General features: G+C 33.0%; 1 protein-coding gene and 1 pseudogene across 1 annotated transcript; both read right to left on the reverse strand.

Moving 5' to 3' along the window:
* Positions 1–2,409: 2,409 nt before the first annotated feature.
* LOC123207947 lies at positions 2,410–4,475 on the reverse strand (annotated as a pseudogene).
* Positions 4,476–6,290: 1,815 nt separating this feature from the next.
* Positions 6,291–18,893, reverse strand: LOC123207948 (chromatin assembly factor 1 subunit A-B-like). The gene is made up of 12 exons (XM_044625433.1): positions 18,565–18,893; positions 18,311–18,464; positions 17,684–17,779; positions 16,429–16,505; positions 10,902–10,981; positions 10,376–10,436; positions 9,126–9,193; positions 8,934–9,015; positions 8,709–8,792; positions 8,537–8,614; positions 7,547–7,666; positions 6,291–6,628 (listed from the first exon to the last, which is right to left on the reverse strand). Exons 1-12 carry the CDS (start codon positions 18,730–18,732, stop codon positions 6,452–6,454), a joined length of 1,245 nt encoding a protein of 414 aa, XP_044481368.1. The 5' UTR covers positions 18,733–18,893; the 3' UTR covers positions 6,291–6,451.
* Between the last annotated feature and the right edge of the window lie 8,188 nt (positions 18,894–27,081).

Genomic DNA, 27,081 nt, shown 5'->3' on the forward strand with positions numbered 1-27,081 from the left:
TTGAGTCTCAAGTATCATGAGTTCTAAATCAAAAAAATCTTCATGATAAAGTTTAGCGAAAAGCATTAATTTTTGTTTATTAAAAGTAACAAAAATTTCATTTGGATATAAGCATACCAAACAAAAAGGCAATTTTATGCTTATCTCATTGAAACGATTATTCAACTTTTGAATTTACATATCTAGGACATTGTAAAATATTTCAATGCGGTACCATTACACATTTGTGATACCTTAAATCTTGTGTTGCGATCGCTCTTGAATAAAAAAATTTATAATCTATATTTGGAACATTAATGTCATAATTGAGACAAAAAGAACAAACTTTATTTTGTAAAGTCTCTCATCCACTATCTCTCATCATTTGTAAAGTTTGCTTTAAGGTTTCAACCAAATTTATAACATTTACAATATCTTGATCTTTCCTTTTGAGTGCTTGAGAAAGTTTAATTGTTAAGCCAAATATATTCTTCATCAAAAATTAACTAAGCATAAAGTCAAACGATTGCATCAATTTCAATATGTTTTTTGCTTGAAATCTTTGCTCAAAATTTCTCCTATCTTTTGCCACAATTTTTAAGAGTATCAATAACATACGAAAACAATAATGTTATACTCATTAAAGAACCATAATGAGAGCCCTAACAAGTATCACCAACATATTTCAAATTGTCTCTTGATTAAGACCATTTCCATTTGAAAGTTCATCGTTAGAAAAAACTTTAATAACTTTGTGAGTTTGTTTATCTTTAAGAATATTGTAATGTTGTAACAAAGCACAAACAATATTAACTATAATCACCATAATATTAAAGAGATCATTAACATCATATTTATTCTTTGTTAAAACCACAAGAGTGAACTGAAGTTGATGTTCAAAATAATGAATATAATAATAATAATAAAACTATGTACATAAATAACGACATATCACATGTGATTGATTAGTTAAAAATTAAAGATAAACTAACATCCAATCATATGGTGACACATTGTTATTTATGCACAAAAGTTATACACATAGCATTATTCACGTAATAAACGCATTTACTTTCTTTCAAAATTATTGTTTTCAAACCATTGAATTCTCCATACAATTACTAGCTCCATCGTAACCTTGTCCTTACACTCTAGAAAAACTCAACTCATGTCTAGAAAAAAAAATTATCAAGTGTTGTCTTGAGTAAAAGAGTTGTGGTACTGGTAATGTGTTTAACACCTAGAAAATGCTCTACAACAAATTCATTCTTATGAATATAATACAAGACAATAACCATTTGTTCCTTTATAGAGATATCACAAGATTCATCAGTCAATATAAAAAATAAATAATCTTCTAAATCTCTGAAGATAGTGCTTATAGTTTCATTTGAAGCAACACTTATAATATCTTTCTGAATCATAGATGATATTGATTTGAGATTATTAGGAATATTATTGATATCAATCTCATATACATCTTCAATATGATTAGCAAGAAATCATAGAAGTTCAAGAAAATTTCCTTGGTTGTTTGAATTATAGGATTTATCATAACTATGAAATAATAAGTCGTCTTGAAAATCCACTAAAATCTTTAAAAAGAAACTTGTAACTTTTAGGTTGATAAAAACCTTTTTTAAATATATTCTTTTTATTTGAACTCAAATATTATAATCAAATTCACAATTCCTATATTTTGCATGAATTGATTGCAAATATCAATTAATATCTTATATACTAGGATTATATTCTAGGATGTTTTATCATTGGATACTCCATGACCTACATATATATTATTTATCATATACTCCAAGCCACAAACAGTAGAATATGATGGGCTAGGCCCAAGCTATTTCGGATTTTTGCCTTTTGGATAATTCAATGACATTCAATTCTAACTACAATTTGAACAGCCAGTATAAATATTTAACACCTAACTTTGCTTGATGACTACAAAAGTAAACATCTATCTACTATTTTGGGAGATAATAATGGGGACAATGAAATTTTTTGTATATATAGAAATACAAAAATGTATAGATATCTGAAATTTATAGGGAAAGGCTCAAGAAACACTTACAAGTTTCCTCATGTGCTATCGAAATTCTAATCAACAAACATGTCACATGTAACTAACAGACACCAATATAAGCAGATTTGGCAACACCAGCCGCACCACCAATGTCTGTGTAAACAGTTCCAATATTTGTATATTCAGAAATTAAGTGACTTGTCTCATAACTGCCAATAGCGCTAAATGGAATGGCATGCTTAGCAGAGAAAAGAACCAAGTTATTATAATTGCCACACACATATATATTTGTAAAGATCCATAGTAAGCGCTCTTGAATGATGTGATTGCTCTCACCCAACACATATTTTTTCATTAAGTTCATGCTAGGTGATCAAGCACTTTCTATGTTTTTGTTACAAATAATCTCCACAAGAGCAAATTCGATCCTTGAAATGATGGAATCGTTTTATATCTCTCAAGACAATCTCTCTATGGCTCAGTTTGCTAGCATGTTTCATCAGAGAATGGCAATCAACACAGACTGTAAGGTTCTTAACGATCCTAATGGTTCTTTCTGGAGTAGTTCGAATGAGGCTGAAGGCAAGCGCCAATTTCTCATTATGAATTCTAGATGTGTCTTCTTCTTCTTCAATGCTATGTACTACCCATTTAGTTCCAGGCATATATCTGAGTCCCCTAGAAACAGTTATTATTTCATCTAACTTTAAGTATATCTCCTTTTCATCTTGATGATCATGATCACCAGCTACAAAATAGTGCACTTGGCCATCCACCTCAACAAAACTACATCCTAGATTTTTCTCTAATAATCTACTCTTTATTAATCAGCTTATTCTCTTAACATCTTGCCATCTCCCTACTGCTGCATAAATGTTTGACAACAGAACATAGCTCCTAGGATGAGTGGGTTCAAGCTGCAAGATCCTCTGTGTGGCTAATACGACCATTTCACAGTCCTTTTAAATTCTATAAGAGCACAAGAGTGTTCCCCACGTCAAGAAATTAGGATCTATTGGCATTCTTTGAATGAACTTCAAAGCCTGGTCTAACTGGCCTGCCCTACCTAACATATCAACAATCAATGTATAATGTTTCATTGTGGGTTCAATGGAATGGTCAAGCCTCATGTTGTCAAAGAAGTTAAGTCCCATATTTACTTGCCTAGCATATGAACATGCAGTTAATATTGCAAGGAAAACAATCCCATCTAGTTTTGTACCTGCAAACATAGAAACTTAAAGTCACTAAAAAGAATCCTAAAAAACAGGATGGATATAAATTTATCATTATAAGATCAAACACCTGAGTACATCATCTACTTGAAACTATTAATAGCTCTCTCAAAACGTCCGTGGATCGCCCAACCCCATATCATAGCAGTCCAAGTAAGAATGTCCTTCTCTTTTGTCTCAACAAAAACCAAATTTGCTGCCTCAATATTCCCACATTTTGCATACATATCCACCAAAGCATTCCCAATAGCTACATTTAAGGTAAAACCGTTGCTTGAAATATAATTATGAATTCTTGATCCAGCTTCAAGGGCACCAACTTTAGTAGAAGCCGAAAGAGCAGTAACAACACTATGATCATTTGCCCTTACACCTTCATCCAACATCCAAAAAAACATGAGCAACGCTTTTTCATGTTCTCCATTATGTAAATACCCACTAACCAATATGGTCCACGAAATCACATTCTTATCCGGCATTCGCTAAAAAAGCAAACTTGCTCTCTCAATATCCCCCCATTCCTCATGAACCCATCTATCAAACCATTCCATGACCCCAAATTCCTCTCTGGCATTGCCTCAAGAAGCTCCAGTGTCTTCACCATATCCCCAACTTTACAATACCCATTAGTCAACACATTCCACAACAAATTAATCTTCCCACGACTTTCATCAAATAACTTAAATCCCGACTCCAGTTCTTCAAATTTTACATACATATCAACCAAACAAATCCCAACAAACTTATCAAACTCAACCCCAACTTTGACAATCACACCGTGTAAGGCCCTACCAAGATCATCAAGATGCAAACTTGTCGTTGATTTCAACACGAATGGATAAGTTAGCTTAATGGGTTTAACACCTAAGCTCAACATGTGAACAAAATGAGAAATAGAGCTTTGAAAACAAGAATTTTCGGCAAGGCCACGAATCAAAGCATGGAAAACGTAAGCATTTTTAGGGTTGAAGTGGTTAAAGATGGAGGGGGAGTAGTAAAGGGATTTGAGTAAAGAAGAAGCTGATATTAACTAGGTTGTAATGTGACTGTTTGGAAAGAGTTTGTGTCGAAGAATTTGAGCGTGGATTTGGCAGAGTTGGTTGATTGATTGATTTGGAGTAATGAATGAGAGAAATGAAATGGGTTTCTTTAGATTGGCGAGAAAGTTTAACAAGGGTTTTGGCGGGTAAAGTTGTTGGTTTAAAGAGAAGATAAAGACTTTTCATAGTTTTAAAGCTCGACTTGAAACTAGGGCTGGATTCGAGCCGAGCCGAGCTCGGCTCGCAGCCAGCTCGGGCTCGGCTCGGTTTTTTAATGGCCGGCTCGAGTTCGGCTCGAGCTCGACTCGAGCCGGATTCGGCTCGACTCGAGTTCGGCTCGTTTGGGTTCGGCTCGATAACGGCTCGGCTCGGCTCGTTTTTCATATCAAAACGGCACCGTTTTGTGTATATATGAGGATCAAAACGACGTCGTTTTGTATGAAAAATTTTTAAAAAAATATACCGAGCCAGCTCGGGCTCGGCTCGAGCTCGATCGAGCTGGGCAGAGCCCTGCTCATTTCGGGCTCGAACCGAGCCGAGCCGAGCTCGAGCCCGAGCTGGCTCGGCTCGAATCCAGCCCTACTTGAAACAGGAATAAACCTCAAAATGATTTATCTGGACATAATAAAATGTTTGTGGCCAAAAGCATATTCCCACCTAAGGTATATTGCAAACCTAAATTGGTACCTGTTAAATATTAAAAATTCAAACTTTCACTCATAGGATGTCATCAAAGAAGGGGGAGAAGAGAGAACCATTGTCAGAGAGAGATAAGATCATCGGAGGGCGAGAGGGTCAACAAATATAAAACCTGTAAGAGAAAAAAGTGATTTTTTAAAGTTTAATTTTGTAAGAAAATGATTAGTTTTTTAAACTCAAAGAGAAAATAAATAATATTTTATTATTTTTAATATATTAGTGATCAAATAATGATTTTATCTTTGAAATTAAATGTTTTTGTTAATTTTAATACCCCATGAATAGAAATTTAAATTTTTAATACTTAGCGGATACCAATTTAGTTTTGTAATAAATCTTTGATGGAAATATGTCTTTTGGCCAATGTTTTTTTTGACTGACACAAAATATGTGTGAAAAGACACAAACGCCCCCATCAGGTCACCTACAAACCAATAATGCCACTCTGTCAATCCCATATCAATAGTAGAGACCAAGAAGGGGTAATGTGTTATCGAATTGATCCTAAAGTGGTTCATCAGACTCAGATGTTAGGTTGTGTCAAGACCCATCCATCGCTTGGTGAACTTTTGTGTCTGATCAATCTGGCAAAATTTCAGGACTTGAGGCATGGTTAATAGTTTTTTAGCCGTACTTCATAGGCTCTTAACAGGGCGATCAATGGGTTTTTTATAAGGCAACCTAGAAAATGAACATTTTATTTTTTTAATTATATGAAATTATTATTTTTAACCATATTGACATGCTGCAATAGCAAACCATACTGAATGGATCTGCTCATCCAAAAAAGAACTTAATCGTTACAATTCCAAACTGCACATGACCAACCCGTGGGGCTTACCTCACAACCCGGGACACAACCCACTTAGCCTGCAAGTTTGAAACGGCTTGGGGTTTTTCGTCTGAGGTTAAACAGGTCAAGCCAAAAAGTCATGCATGTGTTGAGCCATGAACTAACCTGACCCATTTACCACCTCTACCTCAATCCAAAACCTTGAGTCATAAACGTTATCTAAATTATCAACAATTCTACCACATAATTATAAAGACCTTAAATGGAACTTGAACTTAAAATTTGTTATGTTGCAGTTGAATAGAAAGCTATCCCTAGACATTTTCCATGCTAAGAGTTTCAAACTTCCTTTACACCAGTAAGACTCTTACACATCAATATTTGAATAATTTGTCAACATAACATTCCCAATATTCAAGGAATGCAGGTATTCTCAATATATTGCAAAGACATTAAAGATGTAAGAAAAAGCTCTTCAAAAAAAAAAAAAAAATCTCTTGCCAACAATATAACTTTAACAAGTATCGTACAACATCCAGCCAGAAACTTTATTTCATCAATGTATAAACCAAGTTGATATGGTTACAGTTGACACAAACCCATAAATCCAACATCAGTGAAAATATTTTCCAAAGCGAAAAAGGAAAAAGAAAAGAAAAGCGTTTGATACTTAGAGAACTCCAAAAAAGGGGTTATTTATTGCGGAATTCAGCTCTGCGCCAGCTGAATTGAGCAATGCCATTTCCACTTTGTCTCGGGGTAGAAAAAGGAACTCACCCCCTTCAATCTTCTCAAATCCGCACAGCTCAATAAACTCTATGCCCCCCTTTAGTGCACCAACTCTATCCTGTATTTGAGAACAAGCAAAGCAAACAACACATTAGAGAGAGAGAGAGAGAGAGAGAGAGAGTGGCAATCAGGACAACAGCATAAAGAAGCCAACCGAATATGAAATCTCTAGGTTTCTGTAAAGATGATTAAATTAGGGAAAATGACATTTTAATCTCTACTTCAGTACAATGTCAGTCATTTAAGCCAAGAGAAACCAAACACTAATTATTTGAGAATAAGGAATTGATTTTCTTTTATATGAGGAATATAAAAAATTGTCAATTTCACCCACCAACCAAAGCCTGCAATGGAACTGAACAAATGACAAAGGAAAGTGACAGTGATTACTGAATTGAAAGACCAAGCATAATGTTCCAGATGTCAATGATGGTGCATTTGTGGTTTCATGATAGTGGACCATTGGAAAGATGGCAATTCTGAAGGTGGCTGCTAGTGACAAGGATGACAAAAGAAGTCAAAGTTAAAGAAGATTATGCTTGGGGTGAACTTCGTCCACGGTGAGGTGAAGGTATGATTGAATAAAAATTACATATGGCAGCAGTTGATATCATATAGGAAAAATCTATGGCAAGAAATTGATGGTTATGCTGGAAAAACCGGAGAACTAAGTGGTGAGGACAAAAATCTGATCTTTAGCAGCAGTTTTGGATTTCTAGACAAGAAAATTCCAGCTTTCTCAAAAGTTTCTTGTTCCTGTGAGGTCATTTGGAAAAAAATAACACTAATAACAATCTGGATTTTGTCATTGACGAATAGATTAGTTGATATCAAGGCCAATGTAAACGAATATACCCAAAGAAAATTTGAAAGGGTAAGAGTCCAATCATGACTAAGGGTACAACCTGTATGGGTCTGAAATTTATTTATTGCTTAGGATAGAGTATATCATGATAGGTTATAAAAAGTACCACACCTGAAAGGTTTGGTTATTGAGTCTAATTTTTCTGAACTTCTCCTCATTAGGATTTTTGGCTACATTCCCTATATAGGTAAGAAGCGTCTGGAATGCTCTCTTCACTTTGGCATCATCATCCTTGTACCATAGAGAACAAGTCAAGAGAATCATTAGTATAAACCCAAGAATTACAAGCATTCCAGATTCCGAATAAATAAAGTTTAACAAAACAAAAAAGGAAAAAAGAAAATTAGTGAAGAAAAAAGATAGATCTGTTGTGAAAATGACAAAATATATATTACATAAAAATTAAATGAATGGTTCCACAGTAACTACTAAGCATTGATATAACATCTCTTACAAGATGATATGACCAATGCTCATTTCGTTATACACTGCACAAAAGCTCCCAAATGATATAATCATCATCTGTTACACGTTCACTCATCAGCATATTTTCATGTTTGCAAACAATAGAAACCTAGACCTCTAATTATAGAGGCTACAACAGCTAAGTAGTTAAAGAAATTAACCTAGACCTGTAATTATAGAGGCTATGAGAGTCTGTATGCAAAAGTTTGTACATCTAGATACATACATACATACATACATACATACATATATATATATATATATGTACATTAAAATGAAAGTAAATCATAAGTAAAAATATTAAATTCTTAAAATCTCCAGACTGTCCTACATTAAAGATGTCTCTTTTAAAAATTTGAAAATTGAACCTAATCTTTCATCCATGTGCATCTTGCACCCCAAGATGAGCTCAATCAAACAAGTATCAGCTATAAGTTCATATTTTAAATGTATCCAACTGACAGAAAATGGTTAGAAACTAGCATTAAAGGTAGAAATAACAATTAAGAATTGTGTACTTGCACTACTATTCAAATAAATAAAAAGGTATCAAGTAAGAGAGAGAGTGCTTAATGCCCTTTGAGAGTGTAAAATAACCAAGTTATAATCAAGAGTCCAGTCTACCAGTTGTATTACCTTGTGATTCTGCTTAAGAGATCGCAAACACTCTCGCATTTGCTCTACCTTCGTGGCAGGCCTAACAGGCAATGAGCTCTGCAATTTCAATAAAAGGATATATAATTTATACACATGTTTAACAATTTTTGACAAGCCTACATTAAAACCATAATAATCAAACAACTTATACCTTTTTCTCTTCTACAACTGGTGTTGAAGGTTTGGCAGTTGCAGGATCTTCAGGAGGCAATCCAAGCTTCCTCCTCCTTTCTGCCTGTGAAGATATAATTAAACTACATCATCAACTATAACAAACAAACTCAAAAGTAAAATCAAACAGTTTATGACGTAAGATTATTATTAAGGGCAATAGAAGATTTTGCGTATGCAATTTCTACATTAAGTTAGCAGTAACCTTGTCTTCTTCTAACTTTTGACGAATTTTTTCCCTGGCTCTCTTTTCCTCCTCTTTCTCAGCTTTCCGCAAGGCCAACAAACTAGACCAAAACAATTGTTTCATCCAAAAAGATAGAAAATTAATGTCTAAAGGAACATTTAGTGTTATAACATACAATGTTACAGCACAAAATACACTGGATGATAATACCGTTTTCTTTCATTTTCTTCCTCAATCCGCTTTGCTTCAAGAAGTTCCTTGCCAATTCGAATTCTCTCCTATTAACAAGGAACACACAAGCCTAGGTTACAAATATAAACAATGAATTTATAAAGACTACAATTTAAGATACAAGAAATGTGTCACAAAATAAAACTTGCTTTTGATAATACTCATATGTAGGTGATACATATTACATACAAATTAAAATTCTTTGCCCCAAAAAAAGGTATTATATTTGAGTTTAAATAATATAAATATCTCGATGATAAATGTTCCACCTCTTAGTATAACACCAACAAGCTTAAATTCTTCAAAATTACATAGAAATTTTGTAGATCATTGACGTTTACATTGATGAGGCTCAAAATATGCAATTGCAAGGATGATACAAAGTTTAAAATTTTTGATGCAAAGAATAAGCTAATGCAAAACATTGAATGTTTTTCAAGGGCTTACAACATCGGAAGAAAAATGTCTAACAAAATATCACTTACAAATGTACAATTATAACATTCAGTGACGTTTGCAGCTTGAGCTACTTCGCCAGCATTGTAGTAAAATCCATAAATATTCTCCATATGAAAAACCACTTTTCATTAGAGGAAACATGAGGTCCCAATCTCCTTAACCATACTACTTTCCTCAGAAATGTATTCTCTGATTCTATATCTCATGGGACAAATGACATTTGCATTCTTCTATGCACCAGGTGATAATAAATCTGAATCAAATTTGTATGGTGACTCAAGACAAACTCCAAAAAAATAACTTTTCTCTTCCTATATTCTGGCAATGATTTCAAATAATTATATTTATACAAAATATAGAATGTATTTGTAATTAAGGAAAAGGGATAAAAACATATATAACTAGAATAAACAGCAGGCAGAATTTGAATTCCTAATATGATATAGCCCAAACAAGCATTCCCTTTTCCAGAGGTTTTTCTTGTGCTTTAAGGTACCAAACTACCAAGTACAAAAGTTTAGTATAACAGTCACAATAATGCATATTCAGAATTATGCATGTTGATTTCATCAATGCCAATGGAAACAAACAGGGTACAATGCTAATAGAACACAAATCATTTTAAGAAAAAAATAATTATATTTACAACGAACAGATTTATAATAGGGTGATGAAGATATCTATAAGTATATCTGTAAATATGTATTCATGTATTTAAACATAATATAGGAAGCCACCACTAAGAAAAGAAATTGAAGATTATGAAGCACCTTTTCCCTTTCTCTTTCAGCTTTCTTTTCTTCTTCCTCTTTCTTCTTGTGAGCTCGCTCCCTAAATATTTACAAAAGCATCAGCTAAGAGACAAAAATATAGCAAGTAGAAAATAACCAAGCAATCCAACAAAGTGGAATCAGTTTTTACTGTGTCAAAAAAAAAAAACTAGAAACAAGTTTTTAAGTGTTGAAGATATGAAAGTTTACATTCAAAGTTCAAAATTATTCAAAAAATAATTAAATTAAAGTTGCAGAGCCAGAAAAAGATTTCACCACATATTTCTTCAGTTAGATGAACAAATCAAATCACAGATTTCACAAGAAACAAGAATTAAATAAATTCTTTAATTTGTAAAGCACCATAGACCCAGCCCACCAGCATATATGAAGAGCAACTAGCCAGCAGCATGCAGCCAAGAGCCACCAAAATACATTCTGGGGATGCAGTCATCGCAGAAGTAAACAAGTAACAATTACATAATCCCATCAGTGAAGCAAGAGGTTGCATAAGAATATGTCATACCTTAGTTCTTGTGCTTTCATCTTAATTTCTTCAGGTGTAAGAGAAGGTTTAGAAGCCTCAGCATTAATACTGACAGGTACCTAAACATAAATAATCCAAGAGGATTAATGTTTGATGTGTACACACATTCAACATGTACACGTACATATAGATTCAATATCTTTATACAGGATTTATTTTTGTTGAGTTGTAAATAAATTAGGAAGTAATGAGTTGTAAATAAGATTAGAAAATCCCTTAAATGGAGGGATTAAATTAGATTAGGAAGTACCCAATTTAAAATCCCTTGAATAGAGGGATTAAACAATTTTCCAGATTTAGGAGTGATTTAGTTTCCCATTTTTCTTCTTGTAATCTACTATATAATACCATGTACTATCAATTCAAGAATCAGAAGAAAAATTCAAAATTATTTTTCTCATATTTCATCACATGGTATCAGAGCTTAAAGTTTTTTTTTTATATTTTTCTCTTTTTCTCCTTCAAGCAGCCTTCATTGCTGTCATTCCTGATTCTTTTTCTTCTCTAATTCCTGTTTAGGCAGCCTTAATTGTTGTGTTTTTTTTCACCATGTCAGCCTCTGAAATCACTATTTCTAGCAAGTCTAACCCATCCGAAGAATCTAATTATGTTCAGAAAATTGGAGATTTACAGAATATTCGGGCCTCCTATAGGCTCAATGGGAAGAACTACCTCAAATGGTTTCAATTTGTCCGCACATACCTAAAGGGCAAAGGAAGACTTAACCATCTTCTTGGAACAGGACCAGTAAAGGATGACCCAATGTTTGAAGCATGGGATAAGGAGGATTCCATATTATGTCCTGGCTATGGGATTCCATGGATCCCATGATTAGCGACACATGTATGTTTCTTGCTACAGCAAAGGAGATTTGGGACTTCGTTCGCCGCACATATTCGAAGGCCCGTGATGCTGCTCAAGTGTACGATATCAAGGTCAAAACTATAGCTACCAAGCAAGGAGACAAGTCTGTTACAGAGTATGCAAACCTACTACAAAATCTGTGGCAAGAACTCGATCATTACTGAGTTTTCGAGATGAAATGCCTTGAGGATGCTGCTATCTTGAAGAACTTCATTGAAAAAGACCGTGTCTATGATTTTTTGGCTGGATTGAATCTCGAATTTGATCAAGTTAGGTTACAAATCCTTGGCAAAGAAGACATACCATCTCTAGAAGAGACAATTTCATTGATTCGAGCAGAAGAAAGCCGAAGGAGTGTTATGCTTGAACCATAAACTATGGAAGGGTCAGCCTTAGTAGCAAAAATAGATCATCAAGAGAAAGGAAAGAGTGATTTGCCTAAATACCCAGGGAGAGAAAACCAGTGGAAGGAGAACAAAGATAATCTCTGATGCACCCATTGTAAGAAACCAAGGCACACAAAAGAGAAATGTTGAAAGTTGAATGGTAAGCCACCAAGCCGAGAGTGGGGAAATCGTGGGGGGCAATAGAGGCCTCTAGCACACATGGCAGAGCAGAAAAAAACCGAAGAAAATTCTACAACAGGGGGGTTCAACAGTGAAGAAATTGAGAAGCTAAGAAGTTTGTTGGGGTCTCTTGAGAAGCCTTCTAGAGCTTGTTCTTTGGCTCTTTCAGGTAAACTTTCATTTCCTCTTTGCATGAATGCCTCAGATAAATTTTATATCAATTCTTGGATAATAGACTCTGGTGCTACAGACCATATGACCCCCACATCTCAACTCTACCACACCTATACCCCATGCCCAAGTAATAGAAAAATTGTAATGGCTAATGGTTCATTAACTACTGTTGTAGGATTCGGAGATATACATATCACACCTACCCTTATCCTTAAAAATGTCCTCCATGTACCAAACTTTCGACCAACCTTGTTTCCGTTCAAAAGCTTACCTATGATCTTAAATGTTATGCAATTTTTTTCCCTTCTTATTGTGTTTTTCAGGATCAGGGCACGAGGAGGAGGATTGGACTTGCTAAGGAAAAAAATGGCCTTTACTACCTTGAATCATCTTAAATGGGTAGGAGTAATTTGTCTTTGTCTTTTCTCAATTCCTCGAATAAAGATACCATTTGGTTGTATCACCTATGCCTAGGTCATCCATCTTTTAGGGTTTTAAAAGTCATGTTTCTTCATTTGTTCCAAGGATTAGATATTTCTGAGTTTCATTATGACATTTGTGAATTGGCAAAACACGCTCGTGTATCTTTTCCGATTAGCAATAAAAGAAGTTCTCATCCTTTCCATTTGATTCATAGTGACATATGGGGTCCTTCTACTATACCTAATGTTTCTGGAGCTCGTTGGTTTGTATCCTTAATTGATGATTGCACTTGAGTTACATGGCTCTTTCTTCTGAAACAAAAATCAAATGTTAGCATTGTTATACCTAATTTCCACTCAATGGTTCAAAACCAATTTGGGGTTAAAATAAAAAGCTTTAGAACAGACAATGCTAGAGACTACTTCAACCAGATTTTGTCACCCTACTTTCGTTCACAGGGCATTATCCATGATTCATCATGTGTCAACACACCTCAACAAAATGGGATAGCTGAAAGGAAAAATGGGCATTTACTTAATACCACCCGAGCTTTACTTTTTCAAGGAAATGTTCCTAAATCCTATTGGGAGAGAGACCGTTCTTACTGCCACATACATGATAAATAGACTTCCCTCACGTGTGTTAGACAACAAAAGTCTTATAGAGATCCTTAATAGTTTCTATCCTTACTTCAGAACCTCTAATGGCCTCACACCTAAGGTATTTGGGTGTACTGCCTTTGTTCATGTCCACGACCAACATAGAGGCAAACTAGACCCTCGAGCCATCAAATGTGTCTTCCTTGGTTACTCATCCACAAAAAAGGGATACAAGTGCTACAATCCTTCATCCAGAAAATTTTACATTTCTGCAGATGTCACCTTCACAGAAATACACCTTTTTTCTCTAAGTCCTCTCTTCAGGGGGAAATTTCAATGATAGATGACGATACTTGTGAATCATTTGAACCTTTTAAAACCCTTGACCTTCCTCATGTTCCAACCTGTTGTTGAACCCAAGTCATCTCTTGTCCCAACCAATGTCCCTCACAATTTTCCAAGGTTTTCTCAGGTGTATTCAAGGAGAAAGGTCGTTCCAGAACTGACACAGGCCCAAGAATCCAACTCAGACTCTGGGAATGAAATCATGGTAAGATCTGACCCACCTTTACATACACAATCTGTTGAAACATCTACTGACCCAACAGACGACCTAGACCTTCCCATTGCTATTAGAAAAGGTACCAGAGAGTGCACTAAACGACCACTCTATCCACTATCTCACTATGTCTCTCTTAAACACCTGACACAAACACACAAAAAGTTCATTGTAAGTTTAAATACCATATCTATCCCTAACACTGTTTCTGAGGCATTGTCAAAAAGGGAATGGAGGGATGCTATGAGAGAGGAGATGAGTGCATTAGAAAAAAATAAAATATGGGAGATTGTTGATAAACCAAAAGGGAAAAACATTGTTGATTGTAAGTGGATTTTTACATTAAAATACAAGGCTGATGGATCACTTGAGAGATATAAAGCACGATTGGTGGCCAAAGGGTACATTCAGACTTATGGTGTTGATTATCAGGAGACCTTTGCTCCAGTAGCAAAAATGAATACTGTAAGAATTTTGTTATCATTGGCTGCCCACTTCAATTGGCAACTCCTACAGTATGACGTTAAGAATGCATTTCTCCATGGTGACTTAGAGGAAGAAATCTACATGAACATCCCACCAGGATTTAAGGGAGACACAGGTAACAGGGTATGCAAGCTAAGAAAGGCTCTTTATGGATTAAAACAATCTCCTAGAGCATGGTTTGAGAGATTCGCAAAAGTCATGAAGGATTCTGGGTACAAACAAAGCCAAAGTGACCACACTCTCTTCATTAAGCATTCAGCTGTAGGGGGGGTGACTACTCTTCTAGTCTATGTGGATGACATCATAGTAACTGAGAATAATGAGAAAGAAAAGCATGGATTGAAACAGAGACTAGTAAGAGAGTTTGAGATAAAAGAATTGGGGAAACTAAAATACTTCCTCGGTATTGAGGTGGCATATTCCACACAAGGGATCTTCATATCTCAGCAAAAGTACGTGACTGATTTATTAATAGAAACAGGAAAGATTGGGTGTAAGCCAGTCTCTACCCCAATGAATCCCAATCATAAGTTGGGAGAAGCTAAAGGAGAACCAACTGTTGATAAAAGAATGTACCAGAGGTTAGTCGGTAAATTTATATACCTTGCTCACACTCGGCCAGACATAGCATACTCGGTGAGTGTGATTAGTCAGTTCATGCATGATCCAAGAGAACCTCATCTTTAAGCTGCTTACAGGGTGTTGCATTACTTAAAAGGCAATCTAGGGAAAGGAATCCTGTTCAAGAAGAACGATAATCTTACCTTAGAGGCTTACTCTGATGCGGACTATGCAGGTTCTCTAGTGGATAGAAGATCAACTACAAGGTATAGTACTTTCCTTGGAGGTAATCTGGTAACTTGGAGGAGTAAGAAGCAAAATGTGGTGGCAAGATCATCTGCAGAATCAGAATTTAGGGCTATTGCTCAAGGATTGTGTGAACTGCTATGGTTGAAGATTATCCTAGATGATTTAAGAGTCAAATGGGAAGGTCCTATGAAACTTTATTGTGACAACAAGTCAGCTATCAATATTGCTCATAATCCTATACAACATGATAGGACAAAACATATTGAAATTGATAGACATTTCATTAAAGAGAAATTGGAGGAAGGATTAGTGTGTATGTCTTATGTTCCATCAGAATGTCAATTAGCTAATGTTCTAACAAAGGGGTTGAACAGTTCGAGATTCCATGATCTTGTATTCAAGCTGAGAATGGAAGACATCTATTCCTCAGCTTGAGGGAGAGTGTTGAGTTGTAAATAAATTAGGAAGTAATGAGTTGTAAATAAGATTAGGAAATCCCTTAAATGGAGGGATTAAGTTAGATTAGGAAGTACCCAATTTAAAATCCCTTGAATAGAAGGATTAAACAATTTTTCAGATTTAGGAGTGATTTAGTTTCCTATTTTTTCTCTTGTAATCTACTATATAATATCATGTACTATCAATTCAAGAATCAGAAAAAAATTCAAAATTATTTTTCTCATATTTCATCACAATTTTCTCAAAATCAATCGCTAGATTTCATAATCTCAACATACAAATTTCATGTTTACTGAAAATTCGTTACGATCAAACTGAAATTAAGTTCAAAATAAAAATTATTATCATTAATATGTAAACTTAAGAACCAAATAACCATGATTGTGATATTCGAATACGTTGAAGGTGATACGAGTAAATTTTAATCAAAGGTTAGATTGGTTAGATTAAAGAGACATAAATGCTAATAATCATTTTTTACCACAAAGAAATGGAAATGAATCAAAATATGCACGTAATGATAATAACAAAGCATGTCCAAATATATATGAGCGTGAATATTATACCATGGGCATCTGGTCTATATCTGGGTCATTCTCATGTTCAACTATCCAATTCACAGCAGCCTCAAGACTGGCATTACCTGAAGATCGAAAACAATAACAATAAAAATCATAAATAACCAATAATGAAGATAAACATGCACATAATGCAAATGCAATATTGAAGAAACCCTCAATGGTGTATGCAAGAACCCATTGATAAGATAAAATATTTAGAGCTATGTATCACCTGAATCAACAGCCCAAAATCTAATTAGAGCAACAGGAAATCTAACTAATTATATACTGTATAAATGAAAACATTATGATCTATAATAGGAACAAGCACTGCTAATTTTAAAGATGTCGTGCAGACAAGAGTTGCTCACTCCATTCTTCTCATTAGTTATGCCTTATAGAGCTCCTATCTAAGAAATATGTTTTTATACTTTGTATCTTGGTCTCATTCCTATATAAACAATAAGTTCTAATTCTTCTAAACAGAGAAATAACGGACAAATAAGTTACTAAAGAATAGAACCCAAAAAACCAATAAGAGGACATACGAAGTCCATGCCAGTTCTGCCAAGGAACCCTTTCCAATTGGTACAATTAAGAAATGAATCTTCATTAATTACATATATGAAGGTAAGAAATCTGTACAGGATCTGACTAATAGACTCAATAAGCAGTTGGTTCCTCTCATCCAAATGAACTTACACATTAGAGAAAAAGTTAAAATACCAAAATCTAGCCCACATTCCAAGCCCACAAACACCAATCTTGAAGTTGCTTTATCATACAACTTGAGATCATTCAATATACAAGAACAGGCAAGCAAAACAAAGCATCAAGGACTACATAGGAGGAAACCAGTTTAAAAGCAAACAAGTAATGAGACATGGCTTAGAATACCAATACATATTAATCAGCAAATTCTGCCTTCCAGCAACCAAACAATTGCCTCCATCGCCCATTAACTTATTGTTAAGTCCAAAAGGCAGAATGTTTCCCTCTTCAGCACATTCAAATAAATGGCTATAAAAAGAAAAACTTTCCTAGCCCAATACTTCACAAAAAAATAAGGCTAAGTAGTATACCTTCGCTTTTATCAAAAAGCATTGCAAAGAAAAAAAATTCCAATTTGTAATTAAGTTAGTTTTAAGATGATTCAATAGACTAGACCTAAAAGTTCCCTTAGTATTGGAGCTTCAACCTTAGCCTATGATTTTAATGCTTAAAAAGAAAATCATATATTAATACAACTCAGTGGCCTCACCAGAGTAATGTAGTGCCCGGGTTGCCCGTCCTGCAGGGAAACCCATTCCTTCTAGTTCCTCGAGTAGATTTTTATTAACCTCTGGCACAATCATTTTGAACAAAAAAAAAAAAGGTCAAGTAACCCTTCAGGAAAAAAATTGAGCGGTTACTAGAAAGCAATATTAAGTTTCAACGGGAAAGAAATGTCTGCATAAAGGTACAGCTTCTTTTAGTTTTAATCTTGAATTAAATAAAGCTCATCCTCAACATTCTAGAATAAAAATATTTTGCTTCAGTGGTAAAAACCACATCAAAGTAGCAAACCTATCAAGAGATACCAACAACAATACAGAGTTTCTCCTCCACAATTAAAAGAACAAAACATTATTCAATCATCAACTGAACAATTAAGCTACCACTTAAACAGCCCGAGACCTTGGAATTAAGTAATAAAAAGGCGGACACACACAAATGATCTCCAAATGAGATTCAAATGTCACTAAAAATTTAATTTTTTTTTTTTTTTAGCTAGGGAAAAAAAGGATCGTAAACATTATAATAAAACAGACTAACAAAACATGACCTAATAGTAACAATTCGAAGTCAATTAAACGCAATGCATAAAAAGCCCTCTACTAAAAGAGTACTTTGGGCTTGCTACTACCACTCCCATCAACATCCATAGCCTCTCCCGATTCATCATCCACCTTCGGAACCTCCAAACTTATAGGTTTCGCGGCCTCCGAAGTTTTATCAGCGAACTCCGTATGCCCCGTTCTCTTCGTGTGCAAATCACTTTCCTACATTCAACCAAAATTTCACGAAATTCACAATTAACATTAATACAGCGAAGACAGATCCATGTTGCAATTGAAATCTAGGTAAAACTCAATAAGACACCGTTTTGGATCGGCAAGGTTTGCCGCAAGAGGTGCAAACGAGATTGAGAACAGCCTCCGTGGACTCAGAGAAGTTGGAATGAGAGGTGAGCTCGGCGTGGTCTTGAGCTTCCTGAACGGACTTCAATAGGACTCCACAGTCACCGCACTTCAACGACACCCCCGCCATTGCTCCAATTGAAAATCAAAGCAAATGGATCGCGTCGATTTTGATTTGAAGTTTGTGTTTCGTTGTGGTTGTGGATAATAATTGGGTCGGTCAGAGACTTTGGTTTGGTGTTGCCTTGTTGGTTCGGCAAAGAAAAAGTTATTACTCAACAGCATTACTTTTTTCTTTTTTTTGGTTAAACAGATTTAAATATGAAAACATTTTTAAAATTTTTAAAGGAATGGTATAAATAAGGAAATTAATTAAAATATCAAAATTCACCTATACGAAATTGATACATTTTTGTAGGTTAGACAGATATAATCGGCGAGCGTATTATAGTTGGACAAAAATATTTATATACAATCAAACCTTAAATTCATTTCCAATATTTAAAATCTCATATTCGCACCTTGTATACCTACTTAAATCCCATCTGTAATCAAAAGAAATTCCAACAATTTCACTTAATATATAACAACAAAAATGGAAAAAAATGATTAGTAATCATTCATTCTTTTGTTTAATAACTTAGAATGCTGAAATTTAATCATTTTGTAGAAGATTTCGTAGGTTTTCGAAATTGTTGAATTTTTACGTGAAATGGTTTGCATCCTTTTGATATTTTTGAAATTTGTTAATAGTTTTATGTTAGAATAAGTATAGAATCGATTGGTGGTAAAATTGGGTTTGAAATTGAAGGATTTAGGGTCATTGTGTTCTCCATTTGCAATTCGCAATCACCATGTCACTGACAAAGGTTGAAGATGAGTGGGTTTTTTTATGTTTTCCCACTATGCATGATCTGCAGGATAAGGGTGTTCAATATCAATTGCACGTGTGTTCTATTTGGTACGTGCAACAAACTTGGTGGTCTGCTATTCACCAAAAGGTAGTCCTGGCCACGGTTCATGAACCGGTGGTTTCGGTTCAAAATAGCTGGTTTACGGTTCGAAAAAATAAAGACCCTAAGCCAAAATCGTAATAGGATGGTTCGTTCATGGTTCGGAACCGATGGTTTTGGTTCGAAATCGATGGTTCATCCACGGTTCAAAACTGACGATTCGTCCACAGTTTGAAACCGTCAGATGTCTCGTATCCACCTCCTTGTTTGAATTTATAAATTTGCTTACAATAATTGCAAGTAATATCAAAATTACCATCTTTCTTTTGTATTTTCTTGAAATGAATCTTGAAAATATCGGATGTAAGAATTTATTAAGAGTGTTGTTCCATCTCTATCTGTTGTTGATGTTGTTGTTGTTGCTCTATCTCTTTACATTGGCTTTTATTTTCTTGTGTTGAAAAATCATCTATAAATTAATTTTTATTCATATTTGATATATGTGAATATTGACCAAATTTCCTATTACCGGAAGAATTTCCACTACTTACCATTTTTTGATAATAAATAAAATTAATTATATAAATAAATTATATGATTAATTATAAAAGATAATAAATAAAATTAATTATATAAATAAATTATATGATTAATTATGAAAAATAATAAAAAATAATAAATAAAATTAATTATAGAAATAAAATCTATAATTAATTATGAATTGTATAATAAAAATAGAAATTGGAATTAATAAAAAATTAAAAAGAATTTAATTAAATTTAAGAGAATTTGATTGAATTGAAATATTGAGAGAGTATTAAGAGTTGAAAGAATGAGAATGAGAGTTTGAAGATTGAGTGAGAGAGTGGAGAGATTGAAATTTGAATGGGTATATATATAAGAAAAAAAATTTTTGAAAAAAAAATAAAAATAAGGGGGTGAATTGTGATTTTAAAATTTGCAGGGGACCAATTTGGTGAAAATGTCCCCTGCAATTTCCCTTCTGCAAGCCAACGGTTCCCTGAGCAGGGAACCGTTGGCTACTTAAAAAATTTAAAAAAATTTCAGAAAATTCAAAAAAATTTCAAAATTTTTCAGTAAACCGCCGGTTTACATGTCGGTTCACAAACGGACGTAAACCGACGATTTCACGGTTCAAAATTAGATAAATCGGAACCGAACTGCTAAAATCCGGTTTCGGTTCCAGTTCAGTCCGATTCCGGGTTTGTCGATTCTGGTTTCAGGTTTTTTCCAACCGGTTTCGGTCCGGTTCACGGGCCAAATCGGCCCGTGGCCAGGTCTACCAAAAGGTTTTGGATATTTTCTATTTTATGAGATAATTGATATTTTCTAGTTTAAGATTTGTAGTTTTTAAATTTTTCATCAGTGTTTTATGTATAAAACATTTATATTTTATGAAAATTAATGAGCTTTATATATTTTGTGCATATTATTGCTTCTCAACATTAAAGAAAACATGGTGTTCTGTTTGGGAACAAGAAATTTTCTATCAATCGCCAGTTTAAGATATAAGTCATGACTTATACCAATCGAGATGTGATGTCCACTATTCAAGTGACTTTGACCAAGTAGTAGAAATTTTTTTTCAAAACAATATGTTTTGGAAAGTTTGACTTATAAAATTCCCGTTTCAAATATTTACACACTCTTTTATACTTTGAGATGTGGTAAGGGCGGACTTCAAGGAGTAGTTATGCATGAGAGCTAATAGGGTTGACATTTTTTTCAACCCATACGAGTTCACCCTTATGAATGGGCTTTGATTTAACTATCGTACAAAGATTGTGCAATAATATCCCTCTTGAGCCGAATAGAGAATTAAAGGCAAATACTTTGCTAGTAAGAGCTTTGTTACATATGACAACATTGTAGAAGTTTTCGAGTACAGGGCATGGGAACGGATGACATCAATATTGTGAACACATCAGTTTATTTGGGGCCGATAATAGGATAGTGATCGTCAAGGATGTATTTCATTTAGTAGATCACCTAGATGACTTCAATTCCTATTCGTGGAGGGTATGGGTATGGAAAATAAACATATAGATCCATCTGTGATTGCATTAGTCAACTATGCATAGAGTCAAAGTAGATGAAAAGGGTTACCCTCATGCATTCATGTATAGTTTAATTTGATATAAAAACCAGGTCAAAAAATTTTTACCTCACATTAGTCTATTCTAATTTTTTTGTTCCTAATCTCCTCATCTGAAACTCCTTTTGGCAAAGAAATCATCATTTTTATCTCTTCTCAGTGTCAATCTCATTATTTTCGATGTCAATTTCATCATTTGATTAATTTTTTATATTGATTTTATCATTTTCAACATCAACTTCATCATTTTTGGTATTGATCTCATCATTTATGATAACTCATTTTCACTCAATACCAACGATTTACTTGTGAATCAGTGCAATTTCTCGATTGAGCCACAATTGAATAGGATCCAATAGCTTTAGCCATTGGACATTCACTTGAAGTCATTGTTACCAATAGGTCTCAATTGGATTCATTAAGCTAGTTAATTAAACTAGCTTTTAAATCGTTGCGCATAGAAAAATTTTTGTTCTCTTTTAAAAGTTCCCTAGCTTTCGACAAGAACCTCTACCAAATTTATTATTTTTGAAATCCTCTAAGTTGTCGAAAAAATAGAAAATTTTAGCAATTTTCTTCAAAAAATCTATGAACTTAAGCAACAATAATAGAGGTTTGTTTGTGTGAAACAAAACTTTTAATCTTTTTTATTACAGAGAAGAAAGAAGTGTAATTTTTATATGAATAAAATTATGTATGCTTATTATGAATATTAATCTGATTATTTAAATGATTTTTAAAAAAAGATAAAATAATACATCATTATATAATAATATATTATCATTTATACCCAAAACATAATACATTTGTTTTTATATTGATTATATTTGTGGTTAGGATTAGTATTGTATATTGTAAAACCCTTTTTTTCTAGAAGTATTATCCTTTAGAGGAATATGTCATTTTAAATTATAAATAAATCATATAAACCTTGAATAAAATCATTATTATGAAATCAAATAAATTATTACAAAAATACCCGTTTTGAAAACATAATTGTCAAAAGCGTATAAAAGATATCCTCACATAAAATCATTAACAATATTCATATAGTATGTGTAACCAAACATAAAGATGAATTGAATACATAAACTGGTAAGATCATGTAATAACATAAATGCCCTCCATGACTCTATGCGTTTTAACTGTTACTCGCCCCACAATCATCACGATCAACTATACCTACATACATGAAAGTAGGAGAGTAAGTAATAAAATACTCAATAAATAGATGATTCTACTATTAATTTTTACTTAATTTTCAAAATGCCCTTAACCTAATCCATACCATCTTGGACATCCTAAGTTTATCACTAAACTCCTTTTAAAATGATGATGGGTCTCATATCACTTATCTAAACTCATACAGAACGCGGGAACATCTAGGCTATATATTATAACTTTCAGATCAAACTATGACCCGTTTGATCATTAAAGAATCACTCCTTGGATTTCTAACTAGCATGACTATATCACCTCTAGGTCGATTGTGTCCCACTCGATCATTAAGAAACCACTCCCCTGGATTCTTGTCTGGTGATATCATTCTCAACGTTAATCTAATCAATTTTCGTGTTGACCTTATTATTTTTGCCATTGATCTCATCATTTCTAATAACTCATTTCTTTCTAAACCATTGATTCACTAGTAAACCGATAGAAGTTTCTCGATTGACCACGGTTCAATGTGATCCCATATCTTTAGCCATTGGACATTCACTCGAGGTCATTGTGGCCAATAAGTTCCAATTAGATCGGTTGAACTTGTTGATCAAACTGGGTTTTAAATTGTTGCCCACAAACAAATCTTTATTCTCTTATAAAAGTTCACCAGCTTTCTCAATAAGAACTTCTACCAATTTTATTGTTTCTGAAATCCTCCATGAATTATAAAAAAACTAGAAAATTTTGGGCATTTTCTTCAAATATGTCTGAACTTGAGCAACAATAATCAAGATTTGTTTGTGTGAAACAAAGTTTTTCATCATTCTTTTTATAGGAAAGATAGAGCTGACAATTTTCAACACGACCTATTAACCCGATAGAAAAAAATTGGGTTAGTGTTAAGTTTTTCTAACACAAAATTTATTTTGAGTAATTTGATACGATTTGAAATTAGGTCAGATGGTATTAAGGTTCATATAAAAATATTCGATACTACTCAAATTGACATGAATATTTTGAAAAAATATTATATTAATAGAATTTGTCCACTCAAATTTAATTTGAAAAATTACAATAAAACCATATAACTGATATATTTTTCAATTATCTCATATTAAAAATTACAGAGTAAGATTTCATAAATTATAAATACAAACTTTTAAACTTTAAAAGATTTATTAATATTATTTCCAAACCAAGTTATGAACTTTCGAAACCAAACAACAATAAACTTGAACTTGAAATATACCATTCAAACCATTCGAACTTGAGTTAAGCTTGAGAATCATTGAGCCGAGCTATTAGACTTGTACAAATTTGATCGATGAATTAAAATGAAAAATGACCTCTAGAAGGATAAGTCATACACCTTGGCTAAGAAATTATAATTAATAATCTTAATTGCGCGAAATAGATGCAATGGTACATGCAGCTGGCGGCGGTCATGCATCTATTTGAGTTTATGCTGCTAATTAGTGTTTAAAGATTTCCCATTTAGTTTAAAATCAGAACAATCTTAATTGTGTTGTGGGTGTTTTCAGTGGTGGCTTAAGAATGAAGATATATGTATATATATATATATATATATATATAATTGGGGACCTATTTGTATATGTTGGATGTGTAAACCCAAAATACAGTGATCAGACACACAACTACTGTATTAGATAAATGAAGGTTTCATAAGTAGAGGCTCAAACCCAAGTCTCTATTTTGAAAGCCATTGGAGTCAAAATAAAGAAATATTGAACTGTCCTGTATGGTAGAAATCATGTCTTCCACAATAAGCAGTTAAAAGCTTCTTTAACTTCTGGTTACCTTTTGCCTTGTAAAACAGCTTAAGCTTTTTTCCTTCCTGCAAAAATGATATATATACAACCCACAAAGAATTTAAAAAAAATTATGTCAAATTTCATTTTAAGCCACACATAATTTGTGATTATTAAGAATTAAACATACAAAAATAATTGGATTTAGGAGTATTAATTACCTGATTTTTCACGGTGAGCTTCCATGGGTACTTGTTCTTACTCGTTTGAAAGACCTGCAACGAAAAATGGATCATTGTTTTCTTAAACAAACAATAAAGCTTTGAGTGCTACTTATGCAGACTGGCTATAGAAAAAGTTTGTCCAACTTTCCCTTAATAGGTCATTGTCATTTTCACATTTATTACGTCTCTGAAACTTGATAAATAATTGAAAGAAGGCTTTGAATTAATAACCACCATTAATATTCTAAACTTTTAATGTGGAATCTTGAGATTCAAACTTAGAGTTTGTATTTCTCCAAGATGATGAGTTGAGAGACTGAAATTAAGAATACGTTTTGATGATTTGCTACGAAGGCAACAGAGTAATGCTGAATATCAGAGACCATTGGAACTGTTATAACCTCTTAGTATTCTTAAATAGAAATGTCAACATATATTGATGAATTTTATAATTGGTCTACCAAGAGTTTAGGAGAGTTATAATATGTTGTGAGTATTTGTTGACATGTTAACTAAATCGAACCCTAAAAATTTATCATTTTTTCTCTCCCTCAACCTTCAGAAGTAATAATTTTCCTCTAGGCTAAATTTTAAAAAATCGCATTTCCCCTTTAGGGTTTAACTTCAATATCTGGTCACTTCTTCCAATGTTATCTCTGATGGGTTTAACTAGTGTCATAATAATATGATTTTCACAGTTACTTGCACAAATATCATTTTATGATAGTCAATGAAGATATTCAACTTGCATATTATATGATGTCATTGCCTAATTGACATCACATATTTAAGGAATGTTTTGAAGACACAATTGGTTTTTAGACTGTACACTAACAACAACTAAGTTGAAAAACCTTAGTCGCACATTAGTCTCTTCTTGTTTTTTTTTCTTTGTTGATGATCTTGTTAGTAATAACTTTTGGTGAAGAAATTGTCATTTTCATCTTTTCTTGGTGTCAATCTTATTATTTTGAACATTGATTTTGTCATTTGATTTATTTTTTATATTAATTTCATCATTTTTTATGTAAATCTATTCATTTCATGTGTCTGTTCCATATCTTTTGCGTTTATTTTATTATTTTCAACAATTTATTTCCACCCTAAATAGGTGATTCACCCTTGAACCGATGCAAATTTCGCTGTTTAGCCATTGGATATTGAACCACGTTATTGTTGTTAATAGGTCTCTGTCAAACCGATTAAGCTAGTGTATCCATGTAAGTTTTAAATAGTTGCCCACAAACAAATCTTCGTTCTCTTTTAAAAGTTCTTTAGCTTTCTCAACAAGAACCTCCACCTATTTTATTGTTTTTGAAATCCTCCATGAGTCCAAAAACTAGGAAATTTTGGTTGTTTCTTTCAAGAAATCTATGAACTTAAGCAATATAAATCGAGACTTGTTTGTGGTAAACAAAGCTTTTCATCATTCTTATTAAAGAGGAGAAGAGTATAATTTTTGTAGTGCTTATTTGTGTTTAGGTTTGAGTTAGTATTTGGCATTGGCTTTTGAGTTGTATTTAAAAAACAATTATAACACTTTTAAAAAACAATAAAACGATATTTACACAATTTTTTTTACATAATTTAGATATATAAATAATGTGTAATTATATGATTAGACGATTTTAAATTAAAGACAAAATAACACTTAATTATATAATAAAATATTATTTATATATCTAAATTATGTATCAAAAATATATATAAATAACATTACTCTTTCAAAAAAAGCCACTTGGTATTTGGTTTTAATATGAAAATTCCTTTGAAAAATATTTTTCATCTTTTGTTAAAGAAAAATCAAACTATAAGTTATTTGTAAAAAAAAAAACAATTTAAATTAAATCTCACTTTCAAATCCAAAAGATTATGTTAAAATTTGTGTAAGAAATTTGACTCTTGAAAATAATCTAATATTTATAGAATCAAAGTGTTTTCAACGTGGTTTAGAAAAAAATAATACTTATTAAGATTGTAATTGAATCAAACCAAGCAAAATATTGTAAGATTTTAACTCAGTTTGATTGAGTTCAGACAAAGCTTGAATCTGAATTAAAAAATTATAACTCAAATTTAATTCAAAAAAATTAAAATTAAACCTTATAATTTATATATTTTTAATTATCTCATATTTAAATTAAAGAATAAGATTTCTTAAGATTGCAAGTACAAACTTCTAAATTTTAAGGTGTTTAAACCAAGATACGAGCTTGCAAATTCACCAAACTAGACAAAGCAAACTCGAGCTTA

Source organism: Mangifera indica, unplaced genomic scaffold (assembly GCF_011075055.1).
Source record: "Mangifera indica cultivar Alphonso unplaced genomic scaffold, CATAS_Mindica_2.1 Un_0121, whole genome shotgun sequence".
In the NCBI taxonomy this organism is placed as follows: domain Eukaryota; kingdom Viridiplantae; phylum Streptophyta; class Magnoliopsida; order Sapindales; family Anacardiaceae; genus Mangifera; species Mangifera indica.

What these genes read in the sequence shown, in the direction of transcription:
- LOC123207948 (XM_044625433.1), bottom strand. Translation starts at nt 18,732, where the DNA reads ATGGCGGGGGTGTCGTTGAAGTGCGGTGACTGTGGAGTCCTATTGAAG. An exon ending in AACCTTGCCGATCCAAAACG is followed by an intron (nt 18,465 to 18,564) that starts GTGTCTTATTGA and finishes GGTTGAATGTAG; the next exon opens with GAAAGTGATTTGCACACGAA. An exon ending in CTCTTAAGCAGAATCACAAG is followed by an intron (nt 7,667 to 8,536) that starts GTAATACAACTG and finishes CTATGGTACAAG; the next exon opens with GATGATGATGCCAAAGTGAA.